At 32.6% G+C, this 24,086-nt stretch overlaps 1 protein-coding gene across 1 annotated transcript; it reads left to right on the top strand.

Moving 5' to 3' along the window:
• Positions 1-9,879: 9,879 nt before the first annotated feature.
• Positions 9,880-14,203, top strand: LOC115992209. Its single transcript, XM_031116304.1, has 5 exons — positions 9,880-10,280; positions 10,476-10,563; positions 10,737-10,836; positions 12,559-12,647; positions 13,712-14,203. Exons 1-5 carry the CDS (start codon positions 10,055-10,057, stop codon positions 14,013-14,015), a joined length of 807 nt encoding a protein of 268 aa, XP_030972164.1. The 5' UTR covers positions 9,880-10,054; the 3' UTR covers positions 14,016-14,203.
• The last annotated feature ends 9,883 nt before the right edge of the window (positions 14,204-24,086 follow it).

Here is a 24,086-nt window from a genome sequence, read left to right as displayed (position 1 = left end):
AAGTTATCCTAAGAATTAAATTGGATCATAATTAATTTAAAAGTGTCATCATTTACCTTTATGAAGGTGGAATGGGCTTTAGAGAGTTGGGAAAATTCAATGAAGCTATGCTAGCTAAGTAAGTTTGGAGGTTGATTCATGATACAAATTCCCTTTTCATTAAAGTTTTTAAAGCCAAGTATTTTCCAAATGGAACCATGTTTGATGCTAAAGAGAAATCTATTTCTTTTGCGTGGAAGAGCATCCTTGGTGCTAGATGTGTTATTTCTTTAGGTGCCAAATGGAGGATTGGGGATGGTTTCACTGCTTAGATTTATAAGAATAATTGGCTCCCTAGGGTTGGTGATGGCAAGGTGGTTTCTCCTGTTCAATTTCGTCACGAGGATTGTATTGTTGCAGATTTGTTAGATGAAGATTTGGGCAGGTGGAATTCTCAATTATTGGATCAAGTGTTCCTGCCTTTCTAAGTTGAAAAAATCAAATCTATTCCCTTGAGCACCGTTTCACAACCAAATTCTTGTATTGGCCGACTTCTACACATGGGGCCTACATTGTTAAGTTGGGTTATAAGTTGTTGTGTGAGGTTGAGAACAATGAGAGTGCGTTTGGATTGGGCGTTTTCTGCCCAATCCTGCGTTTGCGTTTTTTTTTTTTTTTTTTTTTTTTTTTTTTTTTTTTTTCACGCGTTTTGGGTGTTGCGGCTACTGTTCATGCACTGTTCAATGAACAGTAGCCGCAAACTTTGACTTTTCAAATTTTTTTGGACCAATCACAGCACATCGTGTACTGTTCACGGACCCACAAATTTCACTTTTCAGCAACTTTTTCATTAAAAATGGGTCCCATGATACTATTCACACATTTAAAAATTATTTCGCTACAGTGTTTTTCAGTTTTCAGTTTCAGTTTTCAGTTTTCAGCTGTATCCAAACGGACCCTAAGTTAGTTGCATCTTCTAATTTAGATGGATCCAAACAGTTTTGGTCTAGCCTGTGAAATTTGAAAGTCCTTAATAAGGTGAAGTCATCCCTTTGGAGAGCTTGCATAGATTCTTTACCTACCTTAGAGAATCTGTTGAAGAGAAAAATCATTTCAAATCCCAGCTGTTGTCAATGCTAGAAAGAGCTTGAAACCACCCTTCATGCTTTGTGGTTGTGTGATAAGATTAGACCAATTTGGCATCAAACATTTGGTTTGTTAAATCCATGTTATTTTCTCTAACCTCTTTTGCAGATTTATTTGGCCTAGTCAGGATTTCTTTTCTCAACTTAGAATTGTTTACAATGGTGTACTAGACAATTTGGCAAAGGCGCAACAAAGCTCGGGCAAATGAACCAATTCTGCTTGTTGAAAAAATTTCAACTACAGCTCAGGCTCATCTGTAGGAGTTCCAGAAACTGCGAAATAGATTTACAAGCATAGCTTGGCCTTGGCAAGCTATTTGGAGACCTCTAGATCCCAATACATGGAAGACAAATTATAATGGTGCTATGTTTGTTGAGCAGAATGCAGCGGGCATTGGTGTGGTGGTTCGCAATTCAAAAGTCGAAGTTTTGGCAATGTTATTCGAAAAAATTCCCCAGCCTCCTTTAGTGGTACTCTTGGAAACAATGGCAGCAAGAAGGGCTACTTACTTTATTCACGAGATTGGTATTCCCAGTTCTATCCTCAAAGGTGATTTGGAGATCTCTACAAATGCTCTTCGGCATGGAAATTTCTCAAGTTCTTCTTTTGGTCATTTGATAAAAGACATAATAATGTCTTCAGTTAGTTCTCTTCAGAACTATTCCTTCTCGCATACTCTTAGGTAGGGCATCGCTTTGGCTCATGCTCTAGCCAAGAGAGTGAGATTTTGTTCTAGTTTTCAAGTTTAGATGAAGTCTGTTCCTCTAGATCTTTATTGTTGTTACATTTATGATTTGCAAGGTTTAATATAAATTACCAATTTTGCCTTTTTCTCAAAAAAAAAAAAAAGAAAGAAAAAAAAGTGCATTTTTTGGATCTTAGCCATTCCCACTTATCTCACAGGCATAAGCTTCTTCGTCCTCATCTTTTTCAATTATAGAAAGTGGTTAAACTTGAACAGATGGTAGGTTTTAGTTTTTAAACAGTTCTATAACTTCTTTTAATTTATGCTCCATTTGTTTCAAAGCAAAATATTTTCAAATGTAAAATATTTTACTGAAAATATTTTCATTTTATTGTGTTTGATTATTTACATGAAAATGGCAAGAAATTATTTTCAAGTGTTTGTTTTATGGTAAAATGAAAAAATTTTCTTAATCTCATAGCCCATCAAATCCAAGTAACCACCACCAAATAAGCAAAAACCAATGCACCACCAATCTATCAACCACCCAAACCACCACCATATTGGCAAAAACCAAACTACCACCACTCAACTGACAACTCAAATACACATATTGGAGAGGAAAAGAGTTAAAAAGCAGCCAACCAACCACTGCAATCCACAACACAACTACCACTACAACCCACAACATAGCCACCACAACAACCCACAAATCATTTCAACTACTCACCCTCCATCACCACGAACCACAACCCATCCACCACCATGACCCACAATTCATCCCAACCATCCACGACAACCCACAAAAACAGCCACGATTGACCTAAACGGAGAAAAAGCCCATATCGACACAACCTAGCCACTACCGTGACCCATAACCCAATCACCACCACAACACAGCCGCCGCAACAACCCATAAACCATTTCAGCTACCTACCCTCCACCACCACAAACCACAACCTAACCACCACCATGACCCACAATTTGTCCCAACCATCCACATCAACCCATAAAAGCAGCCACAATTAACCCAAATGGAGCAAAAACCCAGATTGGTAAACCCAATTGATAGTAAAGGGGAAAAAAAATTAGAACTAAGAACCTATGGATGAGCTGATGATAGTGGAGGTGGCCAAGAAATGGTGGAGCCGACAACAACAATAGAGGATTACAAAAAAAAAAAAAAAAAAAAAAACCCTTAGGTGGAGTGGTAATAGTGGACCCAATGATGGATGGTGCCTAAGGTGGAGCCGATGATGGGTGGAGAGAAGGACCATGGTGGATTGAGTTTTGGAGAAAATACTAAGAGTGTGAGAGTGAGGTAGAGTATTGGGGAATAAGTGAGTGCACAAAATGTAAAATGTTTTACCAATATTTCAAGTGTAAAAAAATTTTCACAAATTTGTCTTGGTTGTTTTGGTTTGCTGAAAATATTTTACAACAAAACAAACATTGTAAAATATGAAAATATTTTCCTAAAAATATTTTTTTTTGAAACAAACGAAACGTTAGTAATATTGAATGTAAATTTACCCTCTTCATTTTTAGATTCTATTGTTTTGCATTAAATTCAAAATTTTTGCGTATTGTGCTTTTAGAGTTGTGAATTTGGTTTGATGTAATGTAAGAATGGTATTGGAAATCCAAATATTGAAATGGACAAAAAATTTTAAGCTTCATGCCTTTATATTCAAAAAAATTGTGTTTGTTTGTGTTTTATTAATTGTGTAGTCCTTTTGGCTGTTAATTTTTTTTATTTTTTATTTTTTTTTTTGAGCATGGTGTGTAGGACAAAGAATCATCATTTTTTTTTGGGGCCAATTATCAATTAACATTTCTAATATTTATTGCTACAAATTGTTTTTTTTTTTTAGGAAGTATTGCTACAAATTGTTGAAGCAATAACTTATTACAATAAAAATTTTGCTATAATATCCTTCAACTAATTAGATTTCGTATTTGTTGCCTTTACTATTTTGTTACCATGAAAACCTTTGAATAAACACTTATTGCATCGCAATTTGTTGAAGTAATATCTCGTTGGGTCCTTTAGACCAATTTAAAGTTTTTGACGGTGCCAAATATTTTAGGCTCAAATTTTAAAATAATAATTTTTTTTAAACTAAAATTTTTCTTTTTTATTATATATGTGCTTGGGAGATGAGAACATGTGAGAAAGTAATAGAAAACATTTCTTTCATAGTATTTTCGGGAATGCAACTAAATACTTCAAAATATTTTCCGGAGTATTTTTAAAAATGCAACCAAACACTTCAAAAAAATATTTTATAGCTGGAAAATATTTTCTTTCAAATGAAACATAGCCTTATTGCATCGCAATTTGTTGAAGCAATAGACCAACTTAAAAATTTTTAGGGTGTTTAGGCTCAAATTTTAAAATAATAAGTTTTTTTTTTTAATTTTTTAATTTTTTTTGAAGGAGGGAATATAGGTTTGGATGAGGGTTCCTTTTCCTTTTTTGGGACTATTGGGGTCAACTTAATTTTTAAGAGAAAACTAAGGCTAAATTTTAAAAATCCAAAATCTAAATTTTTAAGAGAAAACTATTGTATATATACACTTTAAAAAAATAAATTATTTACTAAATTAACCTATTTTGACCACCTTAATAAAAATTTTGAACACTTTTACTTGAGACTCATAAGAATTCGAGTTCAATAAATATAAGAGTAATGCTATATCCACAATATTTTCACAATAAATCTTATGTGGTAAGTTGTTACTCTAATTCGAGTTCAATATTGACATGTTTTACCTACCAATAACAGACTAACAACTTATTACATAAGATTTGTTAAAAAATTGTTGTGGTTACTTTATTATTCTCATATTAGTATTTTCAATTTGCACTTTATCTTTTATTAGTCTATTTTTTTTTCTTATTCTCTTTGTTAGTACAAAAAAATTGTAATATTTCATGTATTTGCGTGTTTTTTTTTTTTTTGTAACATTGATATATTCTTTTTTTTTTTTTTAACTGACGTTGATATATTCAAATTGTCTCTTTATTAAATTTTGTATAATTTAAGTTTCTTAATAACCATCTTAGAGCCGCCACTACATACAAAAACAAGGGGAGAGAGAGAGAGAGAGAGACTCTCTTTAATTTTGTTTGTTTTGACATTAACATTTTTTGGAAAATGAATTATGTTTCAATAAGTATTTTCTAAAAAACTATCTTATTTTCCTATATTTGGTAATGATCTTAAAATGAGTTGGAAAACTATCTCTTAACTTCCTTTATTTAGTTTTTGTGTGAAATAGAGTAATTTTTCTTATAGCTTTGATGAGATAGAGTTGTTTTCTAGAAGTTTTTTTGGGGAAAACAACTCTAGTTCATGTCAAGTTAAATAAGAGAAGTTATCAAATAATTTTTCTAGAAGGTTTTTTATGTGATATTACCAAACATAAGAAAATGCGGAAAAATATGGTTTTCCACTTAAACAAAGTCTTAATCAAACAAGGAGGGCCAAGGACTGGTTACTGCAAAAGAGAAAAACAGAATATTAGAAGCAAGTAAAGCAAAAAATTGAATTGCTCTCGCACACAAGAGGAGCAAGTGGAACCACGAAGATGCCATATATATACAGTAAATAAACATCAAACACGACAAACATGTATGCGTGCTTTTACTATCTTGTGAAAGCATAGTCTGCATGACAAAAGAAAAAAAAAAGGAAAAAGATAAGTTGGCAACAACTATAAAAGATTTATGGCCTGTTTGGAAGTTTAAAAAAAGAGGGGGAGTAGAGTAAAAAGAGAGAGAGTAATTCAATTACCTTATTTGGAAGTTTTTTAAGGAAGGAGGGGGAGGAGTTTGGAAGGGTTTTAACCACCTCTAACCCCTCATTTTTAATTCCCCCAAATTGGAGAGATTTGGAGGGAGAATAGAGTAGATAAATTATTAACTAGATAAATTTCCTAATTTATCTTTTCTAAATTAATAATAGACTAATATGGCAAGTCCATTTTCAAATAGGGGTAAATTTGTCTATTTTAATCATTTCCTCTCCTCTCCATCCTAATTTTTAAAACATCCAAACAAGGGGAGGGCTAATTACTCTCTTTCCCCTTACTAATTTTAAAAACATCCAAATAAGGTGGAGGAGAACTATTCCACTATACTCTCCTCCCCTCTAGTCCCCTCTACTCTCCTCCCTCTCTAAACTTCCAAACAAGCCATTAAGCTAGCAAGCATACAAAGAAAAAAAAATTACCAGAGGCCAATGCATGATGAGGCGCATGAGATAGGATTGGCATGGAAATTAACCTACGCTTTGTGTACCGATTTATAACCATGAAACTACACTGCAACAATTGGTGAAATTCATGCCCGGACCAACTTTCCGATTGGAGGATTAGTCATTGAAAATATAGGCACCTTAGAGAGAAAGGGCATGTTAGAGTCAGAGAAAATCAATAACGAATTGAATTGCTTGACTCAAAAGCAAAACAGAAGAAAGAAGAAGAAGACAAGTAGAGACAAAGAAAGAAGAAAAAAAAAGAGAGGCACATACCCATGTGACAAGAAACGGATTTAAAAAAATGGCACCGCCTCTCCTAATTTAATACCGAGCAGGTTAGGATTTGGCATGGTTTAAAGAGGTTTTTACAAATTAAATTAAATCCCTTGAATTTTTGGAAAATATATCTTCTAGGCAAATAGTATTTGAAAGGAAATCCCACGAATTTTCAAGAAAAAATTTTTTCTAAGAAAAAATATTTTAGAGGAAAATTTCAGGGTTTTTTTTTTTTTTTTTTTTTTTTTTTTTTTTTTTAGGAAAAGGATTTTAAAAAAAGAAATCCCTTGGGTTTTTGGGAAATTTTGTTTTAGGAAAAAGGTTTTCATGGGATTTTTAGAAGAAACTTTGTCTTGGAAAAAAAAAAAACATTTTTATGAAGCAAATTTTAAGAACTTGAATGATTTGGAACATTCTTTAAAAAACACTTTTGAAAATAGATTTTACTTTGAATCACTCTTTACTTTTTAAACCAAGTTTGGAAATCACCTTGAAAAATGCTTTTGGATATATATCAAGCTTTTGACTTGAAAATAATGGAATTCACAATACTAACTAAAAGGCTAGCATGTAAACTCATGTTCAAATATGAGGATAAATCATATAAACTTATACTTTGATGAATGTATCCATGCATAAATTTAATTCATAATTCAATTCATGCAACTAATCTTAAGATTCAAACACCTTCATTAACTCATGTATACATCATGCATGGATTAATGAATCAACTAACCTATATATATCCAACTTCATTATCCAAAAAAATTCATCTAGCCCTAAGCACACATATAAATTCAACCACAACAAGAGATTAGCTTTATTTAGAGAAGAATTAAATTAATCATTAATCACACCCATATCCATATAAGCATATTATTAAAGACCCATTACAAATTATATATTCAAAGTATATATATACCATTAACAACTCGGGTGGCAATACGAGTGAGTGAAATGAAGAGAATAATATGGATGGATGCTAAGAAAGAAACGTTCTGCAAGAACAGAATAACAGTATAATATGCAAAAACTGATAGTAAAAATCTATTTTGAAAAGATTTGAAAACTTACTTGAATTATACTTCAAATATTGATATTCATTCAATTTGCTTCAAAATAATACAAGGATAATTTTGAGTTACAGGGTTTATTTTTTCTTTTACAAGGAATGGATTTTTGGGGACTAATAAGGGCATGTTTGGTTTGAGCAAAAAAATGGTGTATTTTGTATTCACTTTCAATTTTTTGTGAGACCCACCACTAAAAAACTTGTTTGGCTTTATAATTGTATTCATTTTTCATTTTTAGTATCTAAAAAAAAAATAGGATTTGAATATAAAAACTGAATACAACTTTTTGGTGTTTTCATTTTCTAGAAAATGAATACAGTAGCATTTTCGTAAAAAAGTCAAATATGTGGGTCCTACAATCATTGACTTGTCACATTAAAGATCTCTCTCTCTCTCTCTCTCTCTCTCTCCATTTGTTGGTGGTTATCAGAGAAAAAAAAAAGTGAAGTGGAAGATAAAGTAGAAAGTGGTGCCAAACATAAAAAATAGATGTAAACAAAAACAAGTACAAGATTTGAGTATAGAAAATGAAAATAGAAAATGAATACAACCCCAATACAAATCAAATAGGCCCTAAGGGATTGAGAGAGAGGAAAGGAGACTATTTAAGGTTTGCCTAATGCTTGCCTTACCTCTTATTCTGGTTTCTGAAGCCTCTCTAAAGCCTACCTCTAACGACTCATACAAATGCCATATATAGGCATACAAAAGATGAACAATACATTCATAATAATACAATAAACAGTAAAAGTGAGCAATTCTGCACAATAACTATAATAATTCCAGATTAATCTGATGGAATCTTTGCGTGAACAATGTCTGCACAATGAAGGAATCTTTGCACACATAGTAACATATGTGAATAGTGATAATGAACAATGACGGTGAACATTGACTGTTAGAAGATCATTCCAGATACTTTCAGTGAAAAGTCTTCAATAATTTCTGATACTGGAATTGGAGAAAGTAAAAGTTTTCGATAATACTGAGTATGTTGATTAGACTCATTAGAGCATGTTAAGGATGAATAATTTGAAATTGCATTCTATAGAGTAAACATGCATAGCAATGCCCATTCATAAATATCAAAATATACTTACAATATTATTCACACAAACATGCAGATACAGGTAATCCTAACCAAGGAAAAACAACCTGCTAGCACTGTTGTCAAGTTGCATGTCAAAAGGTTGGTCCATGCAAGTTAACAAAAATCAATAACAATGCTTACAAGGTGGAACTTCCCTTTCACCTACAAATCTCCAATTGTGTCAACGTGTAACTTCTCATTCCTTACTCATAGGAGGTTGACTTTTCTAATTGCACTTAAGAGGCAAATGGCTTAAAGAAGAGGAGTCTCTGCTTTCCGAAATTTGAAATGTATTTGAATTTTAATTATGAGTTCTTGTAATAAATGTTTTGGTTGTCATATTAGAACATTTTGTACCAATTTTTTATAAAGTCTATTGTAACAAGGGCAATGATGTTCAAAGTACCACCCCCCACAATTCCAACGCCACCCCCCCCCCCCATGATGAAGCAAAGATACTATTTTTCTAGTTGTTAATTTGGTTTCTTTTATTTTCAATTTACAATCATTTTAGTTCTTACCGTTAGCTCATTAACAAAAATTAACTGCATATTGAAAATAACACAACCAAATTAACTGCTACAAAAACGTATGGACCAAAATAACAGTAACTCCAAAATATAAGAACCATAATGATATTTTCACATATTTTTTATTTGAAAAATATTCCGAACAATTGAATATATTTTTTTAGAAGAAACTAAATATATTTTAAATATATATATATATATATATTTATATATAGAGTCCTAAATTAATGAAATTTTTTATAACAAAATTGTCAATAATAAATAAATGGGTCCAGTTAACAAATGTCCTTAAGTATTTATTAATGGATCATTTAAGGAAAAAGAAATTTTAATAAAAATTTAAGAAACATTTTAATACCACATTTTTATGGGAAATATATATAAAAAACTGAAAAAAAAAAATTCTAAATTAATATCTTTAACATATCATCAACTTTTGCTTAGACTAAATAATAAAATAGGTCGGCGTATCTATTAATCAAAAACCAATATAACATCTCGTCAACATCATCTTACACATTTAACGCGATAATCACTTCACAAATATAAGTGTTTGTTGTGTTTGAGAAGTGGAAAAAATCAGTTTATATAAATTAGGATACAGTAGGATCCTATCTCAAATTAAAAAAAAAGAAAAAAAAACAATCTCCAACCTTTTTTTTTTGAGAAGAAAACAATCTCCAACCTGAGAGAGGCTGGCGGTGCAGAGAAATATAAAAGTAATTTAACTGCACACGTGTAGGAACGCTTGGATAGGAGCGCCAGTCTAACGGTCGGTTGCTCAACTCTATAATTTCACAGCAAAACAAAACAAAACAAAAACAAACGTACATACCAAATCCCCAAAAAATCTCTCTCTTCATTCCGTTGCTCTTTGAATCAAAAATAAAATTCAAAAACCAGAAAACAAACAAACAAACAAACCCTTAAAACTCTGTTCTTGACCCAAAATCTCAGAACAAAGAAATTGCTTCTTTTTTTGGTTGTTCTTTTGATTTTTGAAAGGTACAATGCGAAGCAGAAGCAGAAGCAGAAGAAGCATCAGTGAAGAGGAAGAGGAAGAGAGTCTGAGTAGCAGCAGCAGTGAGAGTAGTAACGGTAATATCACGCCGACATCGAACGACGACGTAGTAGCGAATTCATCAGGGTTGTTCTTGCGGTACCACCAATACCACAAACTGCCTCAACCCTTCTTTCTCAAACTCTCTGTCCTCAAACTCGACTCTTCTCTCTTCGGTCCGTACCCTTCTCCTTCTCATTCTCGGTTTTTTTTATTTTATTTTATAATATTGTAATTTTTTGAGAATATTTTATTTTTGGCCTCATATATGCAAAACCCTTGTTCTTGTTTCTTGATTGTGTTAGGAAATAGCAAAAAAAAAAGAAAAAAAAAGAATTTTGACATTGGTCTTTTTTGTTTTGATTCTACAGATGTTTTTGTTGCAAGGAATGCCACGGTGGCGGAACTCAAGCAAGCCATAGAGGAAGTTTTTGCTTCTTCAGCTGATGAAATCTCATGGTAAAACTCTGCCTCATTAATTAATTAATTTTTCAGATGATAAAAAAAAAGTTTCAGAGCTGTATAGTTGAGTGTATTTTGGTAAATGGGTTTTGACTATTTGAGTTAATTTTGTAATGTAAATGCTTTGTTTTTGATAAATGGATTTCCAATTTTGAATTTGATGTGATTAGGTGTCATGTGTGGGGCCACTTTTGCTTATGCTATAATGGTCAGAAGCTAATCAATGACAAGACGTGTCTTCAAAATTTTGGGATCAAGGATGGTGATCAGGTTTGTGGTTACTTTGCTTTATCATGTAATTGGTTAGTGAGTAAATTAGTGTCCAGTGTATCCGACTTGTTGATTGTGTATAACCATGCATATGTATCACTATTGAAAATGATGATTCTATAACAATATGTGTTACTTCTTTCACTGCTCAACCAAGTTTGTGGAATTACCTCTATAAGTGTTATTCCTACAAGAATTATATTTATGAGTTTCGACTCCTGAGTCCATTGTGGACCCTAAATAGTCTGTTGAGGATCTATGGCTAACTCCAAAAACTTGGGACTAAGACTTTGTTGTTGATGCTTTCTTGACTCTTTGAGTCCAAACTTTTGACCACTAAATTTTTTGTGGGGGCCTTGTGACTGCTAATTTATGCATCATGGCTAGCCATGCCCTAATTTTTTATATGGGCACATGTTGCGACTTGCAAATATTGACTTTTTCAATTTATAATTTTCAACAGAACATTGTGTTGAATTTTTGTAGAGTAAGAATCAGGAAGTACTTACAAGGAAACAAAAACTAAGAATTAGGATGGGTTGTATCAAATATACAAACTTAGTTGATGGCCCTATTTTTATGATGCAAACTCACATTTTGCTTACTTGTCGCCTTTGTAGTTTCTTGGAATTTAAGCTATGTAAATATGAGATGAAAGGGACCAATGAATTTAATTTAGTTGTAGCCATGTTAGTTTAGGTAAATTTCAATGAAATATGTACTTCATTTTGTTCAACTCATGCTATTTAATGCAAACTCACATTTTGCTTACTTGTCGCCTTTGTAGTTTCTTGGAATTTAAGCTATATAAATATGAGATGAAAGGGACCAATGAATTTAATTTAGTTGTAGCCATATTCGTTTAGGTAAATTTCAACGAATATATGCTTCATTTTGTTCAACTCATGCTATTTGCATAGAGCTTAATGAACTGAGAGTTTATAAAACTGTCTTCACCCCTGATTTTGAAAATAAAGTAAAAAATTGTGAGCTATGAATCGAAAGGAAGGGTAGAATGAACCAGGCTTTGTTGGAAAAGCTGCTCCCATTTTGTTTACTAGAATATTAGAATGTGTACTTACAGATAAATGATAATAACTTTGTCAGCTGATACTGTACATGTTACGCAGTTCGTCTGTTGCTCTTATAATTTATTAATGTATATTGCTTAAAGAAATCAGGACCAAACCGTAATAGCTTGAGTTTGATTCTTTTTCTGTTCAAATTAAATTCTCTTTTTGGTTTTTATTGCAAAGAAATTTTTTGAAATTAGCACATCATGTTACTCCATTCTACTTGGTGTTTTAAACTTAAACTGTTAATTATTAGTTATGTTATTCATCAATTCATTTCTCACCACCATTATCCTAATTGGCCTTCCCCTTGCTTTTTTTTTTTTGGGTTGGTGTTATTGGGTTGGTGAGTAGGTGAATAGACAATCATTTGCATTTTTCCTTTTTCATGTTATTGTCTGATTTTAGAACTTCTAGTTTCCCTGCCCCTCCAAAGAAAAAGGAAAAAAGAGGGAGGTCTGTTGTCCATATATTGGTTTCTAGATTTGATCTGAGAGTTTCTATATCTGTATAATTGCTTAGTTTTCACTTTTCTGATTTCTCCTTTGACCTCTTGGATTTGTTTATTCTCTCTCTCTCTTTTTCTTTCCTTTCTAATTTAAAGGTACTGCACAAAACTTTCTAATGTTTCTCTTTGTGGTATATGCAGCTTCAATTCATAAGGCATATGTCTGTCCAATATTCACCTTTGAGAAAAAGGCCCAGCAACAAGAGCGTGGCTTGCAAACAGCAGTCACTGTAAGAATCTTTGCTTGGTTCTTCTTTATCATGGTTGCACACTGTTATGCACTTGTGCACAGTATCATTTATAAGTAGTGTTGGGTTTCATTTTTTGGGACGTGTGTTGGATATTCGGGAAACTATATCATGATTTGTGGTATGTTATCAGACTTGGTGCTCACACGTGTTAGTCAGGCTCAAAGATGCATTAGGGAATTTTTTCTGAATCTTTGCTTTGGCAAGACATCTAATGAACATCACTTAAGAAAACTGTAGAAAAAAATAATAAAGCACATGAATATGTTATTAATTACCTATCCAAAAAAGAATATGTTATTAACAGCTTGAGGGTCAAACCAAATAGAGAACAAAAGACCAGAGTATTGAAATAAAGAAAATTTTTGTTGTGGCCCTGTTAGGGTTTGAGGCTGACTTTAGGTTCAGGGAACCAGATTAGATTATGCTTTCTAAGCATAAATTTTGGCCCAAATATGTGCAATTTTCTGCACAATGCTTGAGCAGAAGATGCTAACTTATATATTACATGTTTACTTGTATTATCATATATACATCCATTCATTAGGAGTTGGGGCTACATCCGTGTATACCTATTCATTCTGCTATCATTAGAATTAAAATCAGGCATTATCTTTTGTAGTTGGGGTGATCCGGCCTAACACTCCCTCAACCCTTGCTTATAAGTTCCTTAGTCTTTGTGCATTTGGTAAATAATGAAACTTAGCATGTGGGTGGGGGGAAAAAATGTAACAGAAGTAATGGACAAACTGTTAAGTTTATGAGCGAATAAACAGAAAGCCACTGCATCAATGGGCCTCAAGCAGGTGACTCTAGACTGAAACATAACCTGTGCGTAGTTGCCACACTGCATTATTTTCTTGTTATTAAAATTTAGGGGGAGAAAAAGAGAACAGAAATTCAGAAGAATATTTTTGATAAGTAAGGAGGCTGGTAGAACTAGTTGATTGGGGTGTTTGATTGATGTTGCCAAAGTCATCTTTTGATTTGTATTGGCACTATATTACCATGCAACTCAGCTTCTTGTTTCTGCACTTTGCTTACAGAGAAATGGAGCTTGTAGATTTTGATGTAAGGTCGTTATCAGGATCAGATTCTCATGAAGAGATTAGTTCAGATGATAGTGACAATAATGAAAATCAGGACAGCTCCAAGTACAGTGATGAAAATCAGGAGGAAGTTCCTTTGCTGGAGTTCAAGTTGGCTAAGTTCTTGAGAAGGTGGCTCTCAAGCTCTAGATCACGGAGTCTTTTAAAGAATGGATCAGAAGGCAGGAGTGCAGGTACTGGCTTTCCCCTGCACTGCTTAGGAGGTGTGCCTAGGTTTAATGCTAAGGATAAATTGATGTAAAATTGAGTATGCTACTACTATGTAAGTGACGGGCTGTGCAAGCTTGCACTTGTCCTGCCTTTTTGTTCCAAAAGAAGGTCTCAGAGTGTGCTTAATTAATTATTAATTATAAGCTCAACTAACATGAACTTTTGAGTTTAAGGTAGGTTTAATTCCACTTAACCAAAGAAAGAAAGTTTATTGTTTTATTGTTGTTCTCTGTAAAGCTTCTTTTTATTTTGTAAATGCTAAGGAGTATCGATGCAATTCCACTAGCTCAGGTATAACATGATGATCTTCTTAAAACGCATATTACTTGGGATGTGATAAATTTTAGAACTTGGGGTGGTGTCAAATTACTTTTTTGATAATTTGATAGTTACAACAAGAAATGGGAGAACCTTGGATGTCATGTAAACACCATGAGGTGCTAATTAGTTGAGTTGCAAGGCTTTTGGTGGGCATCAAATTACTTGTGGTGTGATATTTCTTCATTTTCTTGCAATTTTGAAGAAATTGTACATCCAAAGTTGCCAATGAGCTTAAATGACATTTGCTTCTTCCACCATTATGTGAGGATTTTGGATTCTCAGAAAAAAAAAAAAAAAAAATAAAAAAATAATGTGAGGGTTTTGAACACTGCACAAGGGGGGTGCGTGCGTAACTTCCCTATATGTATTGTAGTTCCCTTTCGGGTCTTTTGACAAAAGTTTAATACGTATATGATCTAATTTAGTACTTCTTGAGGCAATTTGTTTTGTGAGATTGTGTTTTGAGATAAATCTTAAAGACTAAAGCTATAATTTAGATGTTATTTGATAAAAGGATTTTACTAATGTGTGCCTTTAGGGTATACATTAATTTCCATTTTTGGAAAAAAATTACTTGAAAATTAAAAAAGTAATGACAGCTTTTTAATTTTCAAGAAAATTTTTTCAAATATAGAAAGCTTAATGTGTGCTGGACCCTTGATAAAATTTGGGAACTTTAAAAACATTTTTTAGACAAAGAAATTTTACGCTGAAATATATGCCAATCGTTTAACTTTTGTTTGTTTTGTGACAAGTCAAAAAAGCACAATGACACTATCACAAAATAGGCCAAAATTGCTGCTTAGAAAGCATGTCTAATCTAGTTCCCTGAACCTTAGTCAGCCTCAAATCCTAATACTGCCACTCAAAAAGTTTCTTTTTCAATACTCTCTCTTTTGTTTTTTGGGCCCTCAAGCTGTTAATTGTCCAATAAAATACACAAGATAAAGATGAGAATCAATCTTCTTATCAAATCTCATCTCAAGATCAAGATAAGAACCAAGTCTAAATCTGTAATATTGCTAAGTTTTTTCTTTTCTAATCTCCTTTGTGACTTCTTTTATTCATTGATGCAGTGAACCTTTCTAATCTATGATGGTAATGGAATGTGTCTAATAAAAGTAGGATGTGACTTATGAGAATGAAGGGTGGAAATGTGTTAGTAGTTGAGAAATAAATTGATAATGTAGTCAATTTGAGATGACCAATATCATTTGAGAAAGAAAATAAACTATTTTGGTTAATTTTTTGCTTAATTCTCATTAATGGATTCAATGTACATAAATAGCTAATGATGAGATAACCTCGTCAACAAATTCTAAAACATAGGAAATAATTCTATCCTAAAACATAGGAATTAAATTAAATACAATTAAATAACAATGCTAATTTATCCTAAGTTGTTTGGTAACTTTGGTTCGAGGGAGTCACCCTCCAACTCCAAGTATTAATTCACATGCCCCTTTACTGAGAATCAATTACAAGTATACGTTCATATAAGCATTGCGTTCCTTTATGACGGGGACAGCCAATAGGAAGGCTGCATTGCTAACAAACTCAACTACAGCACTGTCTACTTATTTGAATAACGAACATGAGTAACGAATGCAACACTTTGAACTGAAGCTCCCTTGCATCAGTGCTTAGGTGCACTCATGTTTACTTATTTACCAACAACTAACCACTTGCTTAGCCAGCTTAGCTCAGCAGTGATCATCGAATGAGCCATAACCACTTATCATTAGCCCATCAAGTAGATCATTATTAGACAATTAAGCAATAACTGAACTTCACTGCAATACCACCCACTTTATGGTACCTTGCCCACAAGGTGAGGATATTGTTGGCCAAAATGGCATTTGCTCTTTTTGCCAAAACTTTAGCAAAATGCCCATATTTTGAAACTATTTAGCTAAATGCCCCTATTTTAAACTCGATTTTCTAAAAATCGAGTTTCAATGAAAAACTCGATTTTTATAAAATCAAGTTATGTGAAATCAAACTTAAAAAAAAAAATACATGGAACTCGAGTTCCATGTAAAATTTCTCACATTACTCAATTTTCTAAAAATCGAGTTTCAAAATAGAGGCATTTTGTTAGATAGTTTCAAAATAGGGGCATTTTGCTAAATTTTTGGACGAAAGGGGCAAATGCCCATTTTGGCCGGATATTGTTTGTGATGATAGGTATACAACAGTTCACAAATAGCCTTCTCAGCAGGAGCATTTTTCTTAGGGTTAGAAAAAGAAACATGGAAGACATGGTGAAGTCTTGATTAAGAACGAAGGGCCAGCTTGTAGGCAAAATAATAATTGACTAAATTTAAAATGTGTAATTTGTATTTTCTTTCATTTTTATATTTTAAAAAGAACTTTTAATAGTTTTTTAGTATTAAAATTTTATTTTTTTAGAGTTAACATAAGTTATGGATGGAAGGACTAACAATGACAAAAAATGTGGACCAAATAAGATTAATGATACTTATAGGACCAATATAACAATTGACCAAACTTAGAGAGTAAATTGTATTTTTTAAAAATAAATGTTGTTTTTGAGAAATTTACATTCCATTATTAGTTGAAAAATAATTTTCTAACATTCTATTTTTATAAAGTACTTTAGATAATTTATGGGGATTTAGGAATATATTAAAAGGATAAAAATATATTGTGGGGCTAGAGAATTTGTGATCCCGGCCCACTTTACACTAGGGCCCAAGGCCCGCGCCGAGGAGAGACGTTGCAGAGGACATGCAACAAAAGTCCAAATTGCCTAGAGATGTAGCCAAGGTCGATCCTGTCCTTGGCATCCCAAAACCTAGAAGGAAAGAACAGCACGCCATCAAAGGCAGCCCCTAGAGCGCTCCCAGAAGAAAGGGCGAGTACAGTAGGACGCGCACGGGGGTATAGTGTAGGAGCGGTTCAAGGAAAAACTGTTACCTTCGCATTGAATGTGCCAACAAACGTCCTGGCTGCATTAATGGGAAAAAGGACCCCTGAACAGTGTGGTTTCGGTTAATGCAACTAACAGAAGGTGGGGGAAGGCGGCTGATAGGACAAGCACTCAAGTAGTTACCTGCTTGATCAACAGATGGAAGGTCATGATCAACTGAGAAGGGCTATATAATGTAAGAATTCCTCCACGAAAGGGAGAGGGAAAAAAGCTAGTATAAAAGGAAGAATAAGCAGTCTAGAAAGGGGGCTGGGGACCAGGTCCAAGAACCGGAGCCACCCAAGTCGTGCCGAAGAGAAAGTCTTCTTGGATAAGCTCAGTTCATCTCTGTGCGATCATCATAAACACCATGACTAACGACTGTCCGTTCACCAAGGCCTAGCCTTTTAGCCCACTCTCTACAAATTCATTATATTGGGCCCGCTGGTTCAAGATCCCACCCACCGTGTGGGATTGGGCTGAAAAACGAGACCCCACATATATGTATAATTTTCTTAGTTGAGCTAGAATAGAAATGGGAAGAAACAATGAGAATTATAGAAGACTCATTTATTTCTAGAATTTGGTTTCCTTTAATTTAAAACAAATAGTTTCCTAAAATTTTATTTCCATAAGTCCCTTTAAATATTTTGATGCAAGTAAAAATTTGACTAGAAAAATTAATTTTTTTTCCTAGCTTTAGGGTATTCTAGTAGTTCCTGTTTGATACAATACTAAAGTTTTCTAGAAAATGAGTCATTTTTCTAATGATTTTCGTATAAAATTATTTCTTTTTTTTTTTGTTTGGTTGCAAGTTGTAACCTTAAATAGGTTGGAAAATAATCTTTTAACTTCTTTTGTTTAGCTTACCATGAGATGATGTTGTTTGTCAAAAAAATTTAATAGAAAACAATCTCTAAAATAACAAGTAATACTTTTTATGTTAAGTAAAGACAATTTTTCTTTGACTCATTTTTTTTGGTGCTAACCACTCTTGTTTTTTCATTAATGGTAAGCTTCCCCTTGCCTTAATGGCAATCTGTAAGATTAATTCTTGTTCCTTTCCTTCTCATTAATGCATTGAAGTTTTTCAAAAAAAAAAAAAAAAGACAAAAGAAAAGTTGGAGTCATGATGGTCTAGATAGACACTATACACATACTTTACAATGCTTTTGTATTTTTAACATACAGTAACCATACTTTATATGTATTATCAAATTAAACAATGATGATGAAGCAGATCTTACATGATATTTATTTTCAAAATGTTCCAACTTTAGTTCTATTGCTACAAGTTTAGTATATATATATATACACAAGTTTTTTTATCCTAGATTTCTTTTCCAAATTGTTCATGGATCAGCATGTTACCTTATTAACAAACCTATGTTAGATGGGTGAGATAAAGGAGTCTTCAAATCCCAACCCTAAACCATCCAAAAATAGCTCAATTGTTACGGCTATTTGGACATCTAAACAAACGACAATCTTTTGTGAAGCTTGTGTGGATGAGGTATTTAAGAGTAATTGACCTAGTACTCAGTTTAATAAAAAGGGTTGGAAGAGCATTATAGAAGCTTTTGAGAAGAATACTGGAAAGAAATATTCTAGGGATAAGTTTAAGCATAAGTGGGATGGATTGAAGAATGAATAAATACTTTGGAACAAGTTAATAGGAAGTGAAACTAGATTGGGATGGGATGTAGCCAAAAGGACAATATCTGCAACTGATGAGTGGTGGGAGAGGAAGCTAATGGTATGTTTGATATAACTCACTGTATTACTATTGTATTAGTAGATAAACAATGCTAATTTGAGTTATTAATGAAAATAGTTGAACTTGTAGGAGGTACCTGATGCTGTAAAATTTCAAGAGAAGGGTTTGGAGAATGTAGAGTTATTAGACATCATGTTTAAGGACATTGCAGCCACTGGAGAATTAGCATGGGCCCTCATTTCAAGTGTGCTACCTGATGATATTGAGACACGTAAGGAAGGGTTGGGTGAAATGTCTACTTACTCATCTTCTCCAGATAATAATGATGATGTTGATCTTAATGAAGTTGAGACTCCTAACCCTAACACAAGACAAAGGAAAGAAGTTAGCTTTGCCATCATCCACAGAACAACTAGAATCCCAAAGATACATAGGTTCATTCCATTAAGAGAGATGGCAAAGCTAGCTTCTTTCCTTTGTCTTGTGTTGGTTGTATAGGGTTCTGTTCACAAATGTGCTGATTTTTTGGAGCCAACCGGTTTACAAAACCGCGTTTTGTCTAAAATTTGTGAACAACCTATCCAAACGGGCTCAAAATATAGCTAAAAATGCATACCAGTCAAAATAACAATCACAACACCAATGCTAACATAGACATTTAAGGAAAAAAAAAAAAAAAAATCATTAAACTCCATTGGTTTAGTTTTACCTCTACTTCTTCCGCTTCTTTTCCTTCGGATCAATCACACTATCACCATCAAGCAGAAGAAGGCTCCCAATAGAAGTTAGAGGCGTAAACACAATAGGCAAATCCTGACTCTCAAGCCTCTTGCTTCTTTTGTTTTCAATGTCATACCAAAAAATATTCTTTCAATCAACCAACAGAACTTTCTTGCCGTGCCAGGAAAACTTTAGAGGCTTCAAATACACATTCAAATACTCAAAATCCGAATTCAAATTCAAAGCAATTGTATTTGCACGTAGATCAATTTTATAAACCCGTATCCACGAACTCTCTTCTCCATATTCCTTCATCAACCAAACTTCATTATACATCTTCCAAGCATTCACAACAAACATAGGCATCCTTCTAACACTCCCAAACACGTCTTCCGATTATCATATTCAATTTGTTGAAGCGGTGTCTTATAAACACGAAAATTCTCCTTTGCAAAATCAAAAGCAAGAATGTTGTGCAATGAAGCGACAGGATCTTTGCTTCGTGTGATTAAAGTTAACCAATGCGTGGCTCCATTCGTGGAGACTGCAGATAATGAAGACATCCAACTCAGCTTGTTTGGCTGGTTTTTTCCAACTTTTTTCCAAGCATGTAATTTAAGACTATAGATCTTGACTTCAATCCCCGTAATCAGCAGGACCTTATAGTCATCATTATGCGGATCATATCCGAATGCATATGCAGAGAGGACGGCAGTGATAGCGGTGTCCATTAGAGAATAGTACGGATTTTATTTGCGGCGAAGAAATGATAGAGTTAGGGACGGACTACTCTGGGTTTTAATCCCCTTTTGATTTTTTTGATTTTTTTTTAAGTCACGTCTATGACAATACTTTCAAAAAAAAAAAAAAAAAAAAAACCTTTATACCCTATAATAAAATATATAAAAAATTATATAAAAAATTATATCAGAAACCTTACTGACATTCAATTTATTTTTTTGAAAACACTAACATTCGAATTATGTATATGCCAATTGTGGATATTTGGACTTTTTATTTTTCCTTAATTGTAACAAAAGACTAAAATGTTCATATGATTTAGTCTTTTATATTTTAAATAAGACAACATAACTTTATTTTCCCCTTAATTGTAACCAGGGCCGGCTTAACGAATTTGGGGGCCCTAGGCGAAAGCTTTAAACGGGACCTTTTATTATATTTAATTATAAATTCATATATTTTTTTTAATTAGTTCTTCTCTTGTCTTTTTTTTTTTTTTTTTTTGTTTTGTTTTTCATATTCAGATAGATATTTTTTAGTAGACATTTGTAATTAAAAAATATTTATGAATAAATGAAACACAATCTATAATAAAAAAAATTACAATTTAATTAGAATAATATAAATTTAATGTATAAAACAATAGAACCTGTTTTATCAAAAGCACAATTGCAGCTTTACTTAATATGATCACTTTATACTTTAAACCTGCACAAAAAAATTAAAATTAATATTAATACAAAGTAAATTATTTTAAATTTATAATTTTGTCATTAATACTCTTTTTTTTGTGTAGCAGTAAACCCTTTTTTTTAGCATAATGTGTAGGACTCAACTTGATTGGATCCACTAACACTAACACTAGCCCACTAGTAAAATGTGTAGGACTCAACTTGATCCACTAAGATTAAGACCAGCTCATTATCCCTCTAAATCTGATTTCTTAAAAAAAAAAAGAAAAAAAAGAAGAGAACGTGACCTTAACTTCCATACCACTAATCTGATTTCTTAGAAAAAAAAAAAAAAAAATAAAAACGTGTAAGACTAGAACTTCTTAGAATCAATACTTTAACTCTTTTCTCTTTAAGTGGGTCTATTGACTATTCAAACATTCAAAAGGCTTCTAGAGAAATCTAAAGGAATCTAAAGAAATCTAAATTTAAGAGAACAAACAAAAAAAAGTTACGAGTACAACAACCAAACTAAAGTTCAGCCAAAAAGAAAAAAAAAAAAACCCAGACACCCGTGAGCAAACTCCTCTTCAAAAGAAAAAAAAAAACCCAAACACCCATGAAAAAAAAAACCGAGACACCCAGCAGCAAACATGAAGAAGATGAAAGAGACAAAGAAAGAGAAAACAAAAAACGAACCTTCAATGAACACACCAAGTTTATTGCCAACACCAGTTGATGAGTAAGCCAACTAATGTGTGTTTTTTTTAGAATCAAGATAGATAGAGTCAGAGAGTGAGTGTTTTTTTTGTTCTTTCTTTTCTTATTTGTCTCTTCTTTCTGCCTTTTGTAATCTTTTCTTCTGTAAGCTAAACATTTCTGCCGTTTGTAATCTTTTCTTCTGCAAGCTAAAGATTTGGTGATGGTCTGATGGGATTAGCCTTCATGTCACATTGTCACTTCAGCTTTTTTCTGTGTGAGAAATGGGCCTTCATGGCCTGATGGGATTCGGTGATGGCCGTTTGAAATCTTCTTCTATTTTTTTTTTTTTTTTTTTTTGGGTGAGAAACAGGCCTCTTTGAGAAACGGGCCTTCATGGCCTGTTGGGATTTGGTGATGGCTGTTTGTAATTTTTTTTTCTCAAATAAAAAAGTAATATTATATAATATATTATTATTATTATTTGGGGCCCTCTTAGGAGTGGGGCCTTAGGCGGTGGCCTAAATGGCCTATAGCTTCAGCCGGCCCCAATTGTAACATGCCTAAAGTATTTATATGGTTAAATTTAGTGTCTAAGGTATTTATATGGTCCTTCTCAAAAAAAAGAAAAAAAAAGAAAGGTATTTATATAGTTAAATTTAGAGTTTTATTGCATAATAGTATTTTAATGCAGTAAAAATATACCAAAATATTTAAATGATGAAAAATATCTATTTTAAATAAATATCATTTTCTTTTTAACCTTCTTATAATTGAATTTGCTTAGATATTTTGTACTCATTCTTAGTAAGATTGTTACTTTTTTGTACACATTTATTTTATTTATTATATTTGAATTAATTATGATGTTATTACAGTTCGATCTGGGTTTAGCTTTGGTTTGACTTTAAAAATCTTGAACCTATCTCTTTTCCAATTCTTTGAATGGTCTGAGTTTTAAAATCATGTAATAGAATCCTATTTTTGTAAGGTTATTTCAAAGCAAAAGACTGAAAAATTTATTAAAATATTTTTGTAAGTTTTTTTTTTTTTTGGTATGTGTATGATTGTATCTCAAGTTAAGAAACATGAAAAGAAGGTTATCTTAGCACACTTAGTCCTTTATTTTTAGGATAAAATGTTGTAATTTAAATTTTCATCCAATTAATCGGAGCAAAAAAAAAAAAAAAAAAAAAAAAAAAAAAAAAAAAAAAGGATTATTATTCTTTTTTTTTTTAATAATTATTTTGTATTTTGTATTTTTGTTTTTTCAAATACCCATAATCCGAAGGATAGTGACTCCAAAAAAAAAAAAGAAAAAGATAGTGTTTTAAATTTTTGGATAAATTACATATTTGATCCCTAACGTTTTTGTTATATTTCAATTTGGTTCTTAACCTTTCAAATGTGTCAATTTAGCCCCTAACTTTTTGATATTGGGTCAAAATGGTTCTTGCTGTTAAGTGATGAATGAAAAATGCTGCCATGGCTAACAATTAAAATAAAGTATAATTTTTTGTCACATAACTGCTACATGGACTACCACATCAGCAGAACCTTAAAAAAAAACCACGTCATTAAATTGACACTTAGATCCCACATCATTAAAGATTAAACTAATACAAAATAAAAATCTCTCTGTGTTCCCATCCTTAATCAATCCCCATCTCCTCACCTTGCCAAAGAATGGAACCCCTCAATCTACCATCACCTTTAGCAAAATACTTCAAACAAAAACAAAGATATCTGAAAATCTATCAAACAACAACCCAGGAATTACTCTGACTTTCTCTCTGTTAGCCTATTTTTTGCAATGGCATCCTAAAACCCACAATCACTGTCCCAAAATTTATTTTCCATCATTTGGTGGGGACTACCTAATATAAGAGGCGTGCAATGAAGTCATTTTGTTTATGGTTGTGAGTTGAATAGCCCAATTTCTTTGTTGGGTTCTGTTGTAAAGTTGTGACGTGAGTACATAGAGGTGAGACTACTTGTTGGGTTTGTCACAGTGAGGACTAAACTAGACGCTTAGGCTATTTGATGGTCTCCCCTTTCTCCTTTCTTAGTGAATATTCTCTCTACCTCTGTCATGCACCCCTGCGTTTTCACCTTCCATATCTGCCTTTTCAAGTTTTTTAGGTACTGATTCTGCTGTGTTTGGTTTCGACGAAAATACTAGAAAAGAAACCCCTTTTTTTGTTAAGAAAAAGAACTCCAATATTGTTCTTCATCTATGTCTCCATTGATTTGGGTATTACTTCTTCTACTTCTCAGAAACTCTGATGGAAAGATTGGAAC

This window comes from Quercus lobata, chromosome 5, assembly GCF_001633185.2.
Source record: "Quercus lobata isolate SW786 chromosome 5, ValleyOak3.0 Primary Assembly, whole genome shotgun sequence".
Lineage (NCBI taxonomy): Eukaryota > Viridiplantae > Streptophyta > Magnoliopsida > Fagales > Fagaceae > Quercus > Quercus lobata.
The sequence above is the reverse complement of the archived record's forward strand: the minus strand, read 5'-3'. Positions and strand labels throughout refer to the sequence as shown.

What these genes read in the sequence shown, in the direction of transcription:
- LOC115992209 (XM_031116304.1), top strand. Translation starts at nt 10,055, where the DNA reads ATGCGAAGCAGAAGCAGAAGCAGAAGAAGCATCAGTGAAGAGGAAGAG. An exon ending in ACTCGACTCTTCTCTCTTCG is followed by an intron (nt 10,281 to 10,475) that starts GTCCGTACCCTT and finishes TTGATTCTACAG; the next exon opens with ATGTTTTTGTTGCAAGGAAT. An exon ending in GGATCAAGGATGGTGATCAG is followed by an intron (nt 10,837 to 12,558) that starts GTTTGTGGTTAC and finishes TGGTATATGCAG; the next exon opens with CTTCAATTCATAAGGCATAT.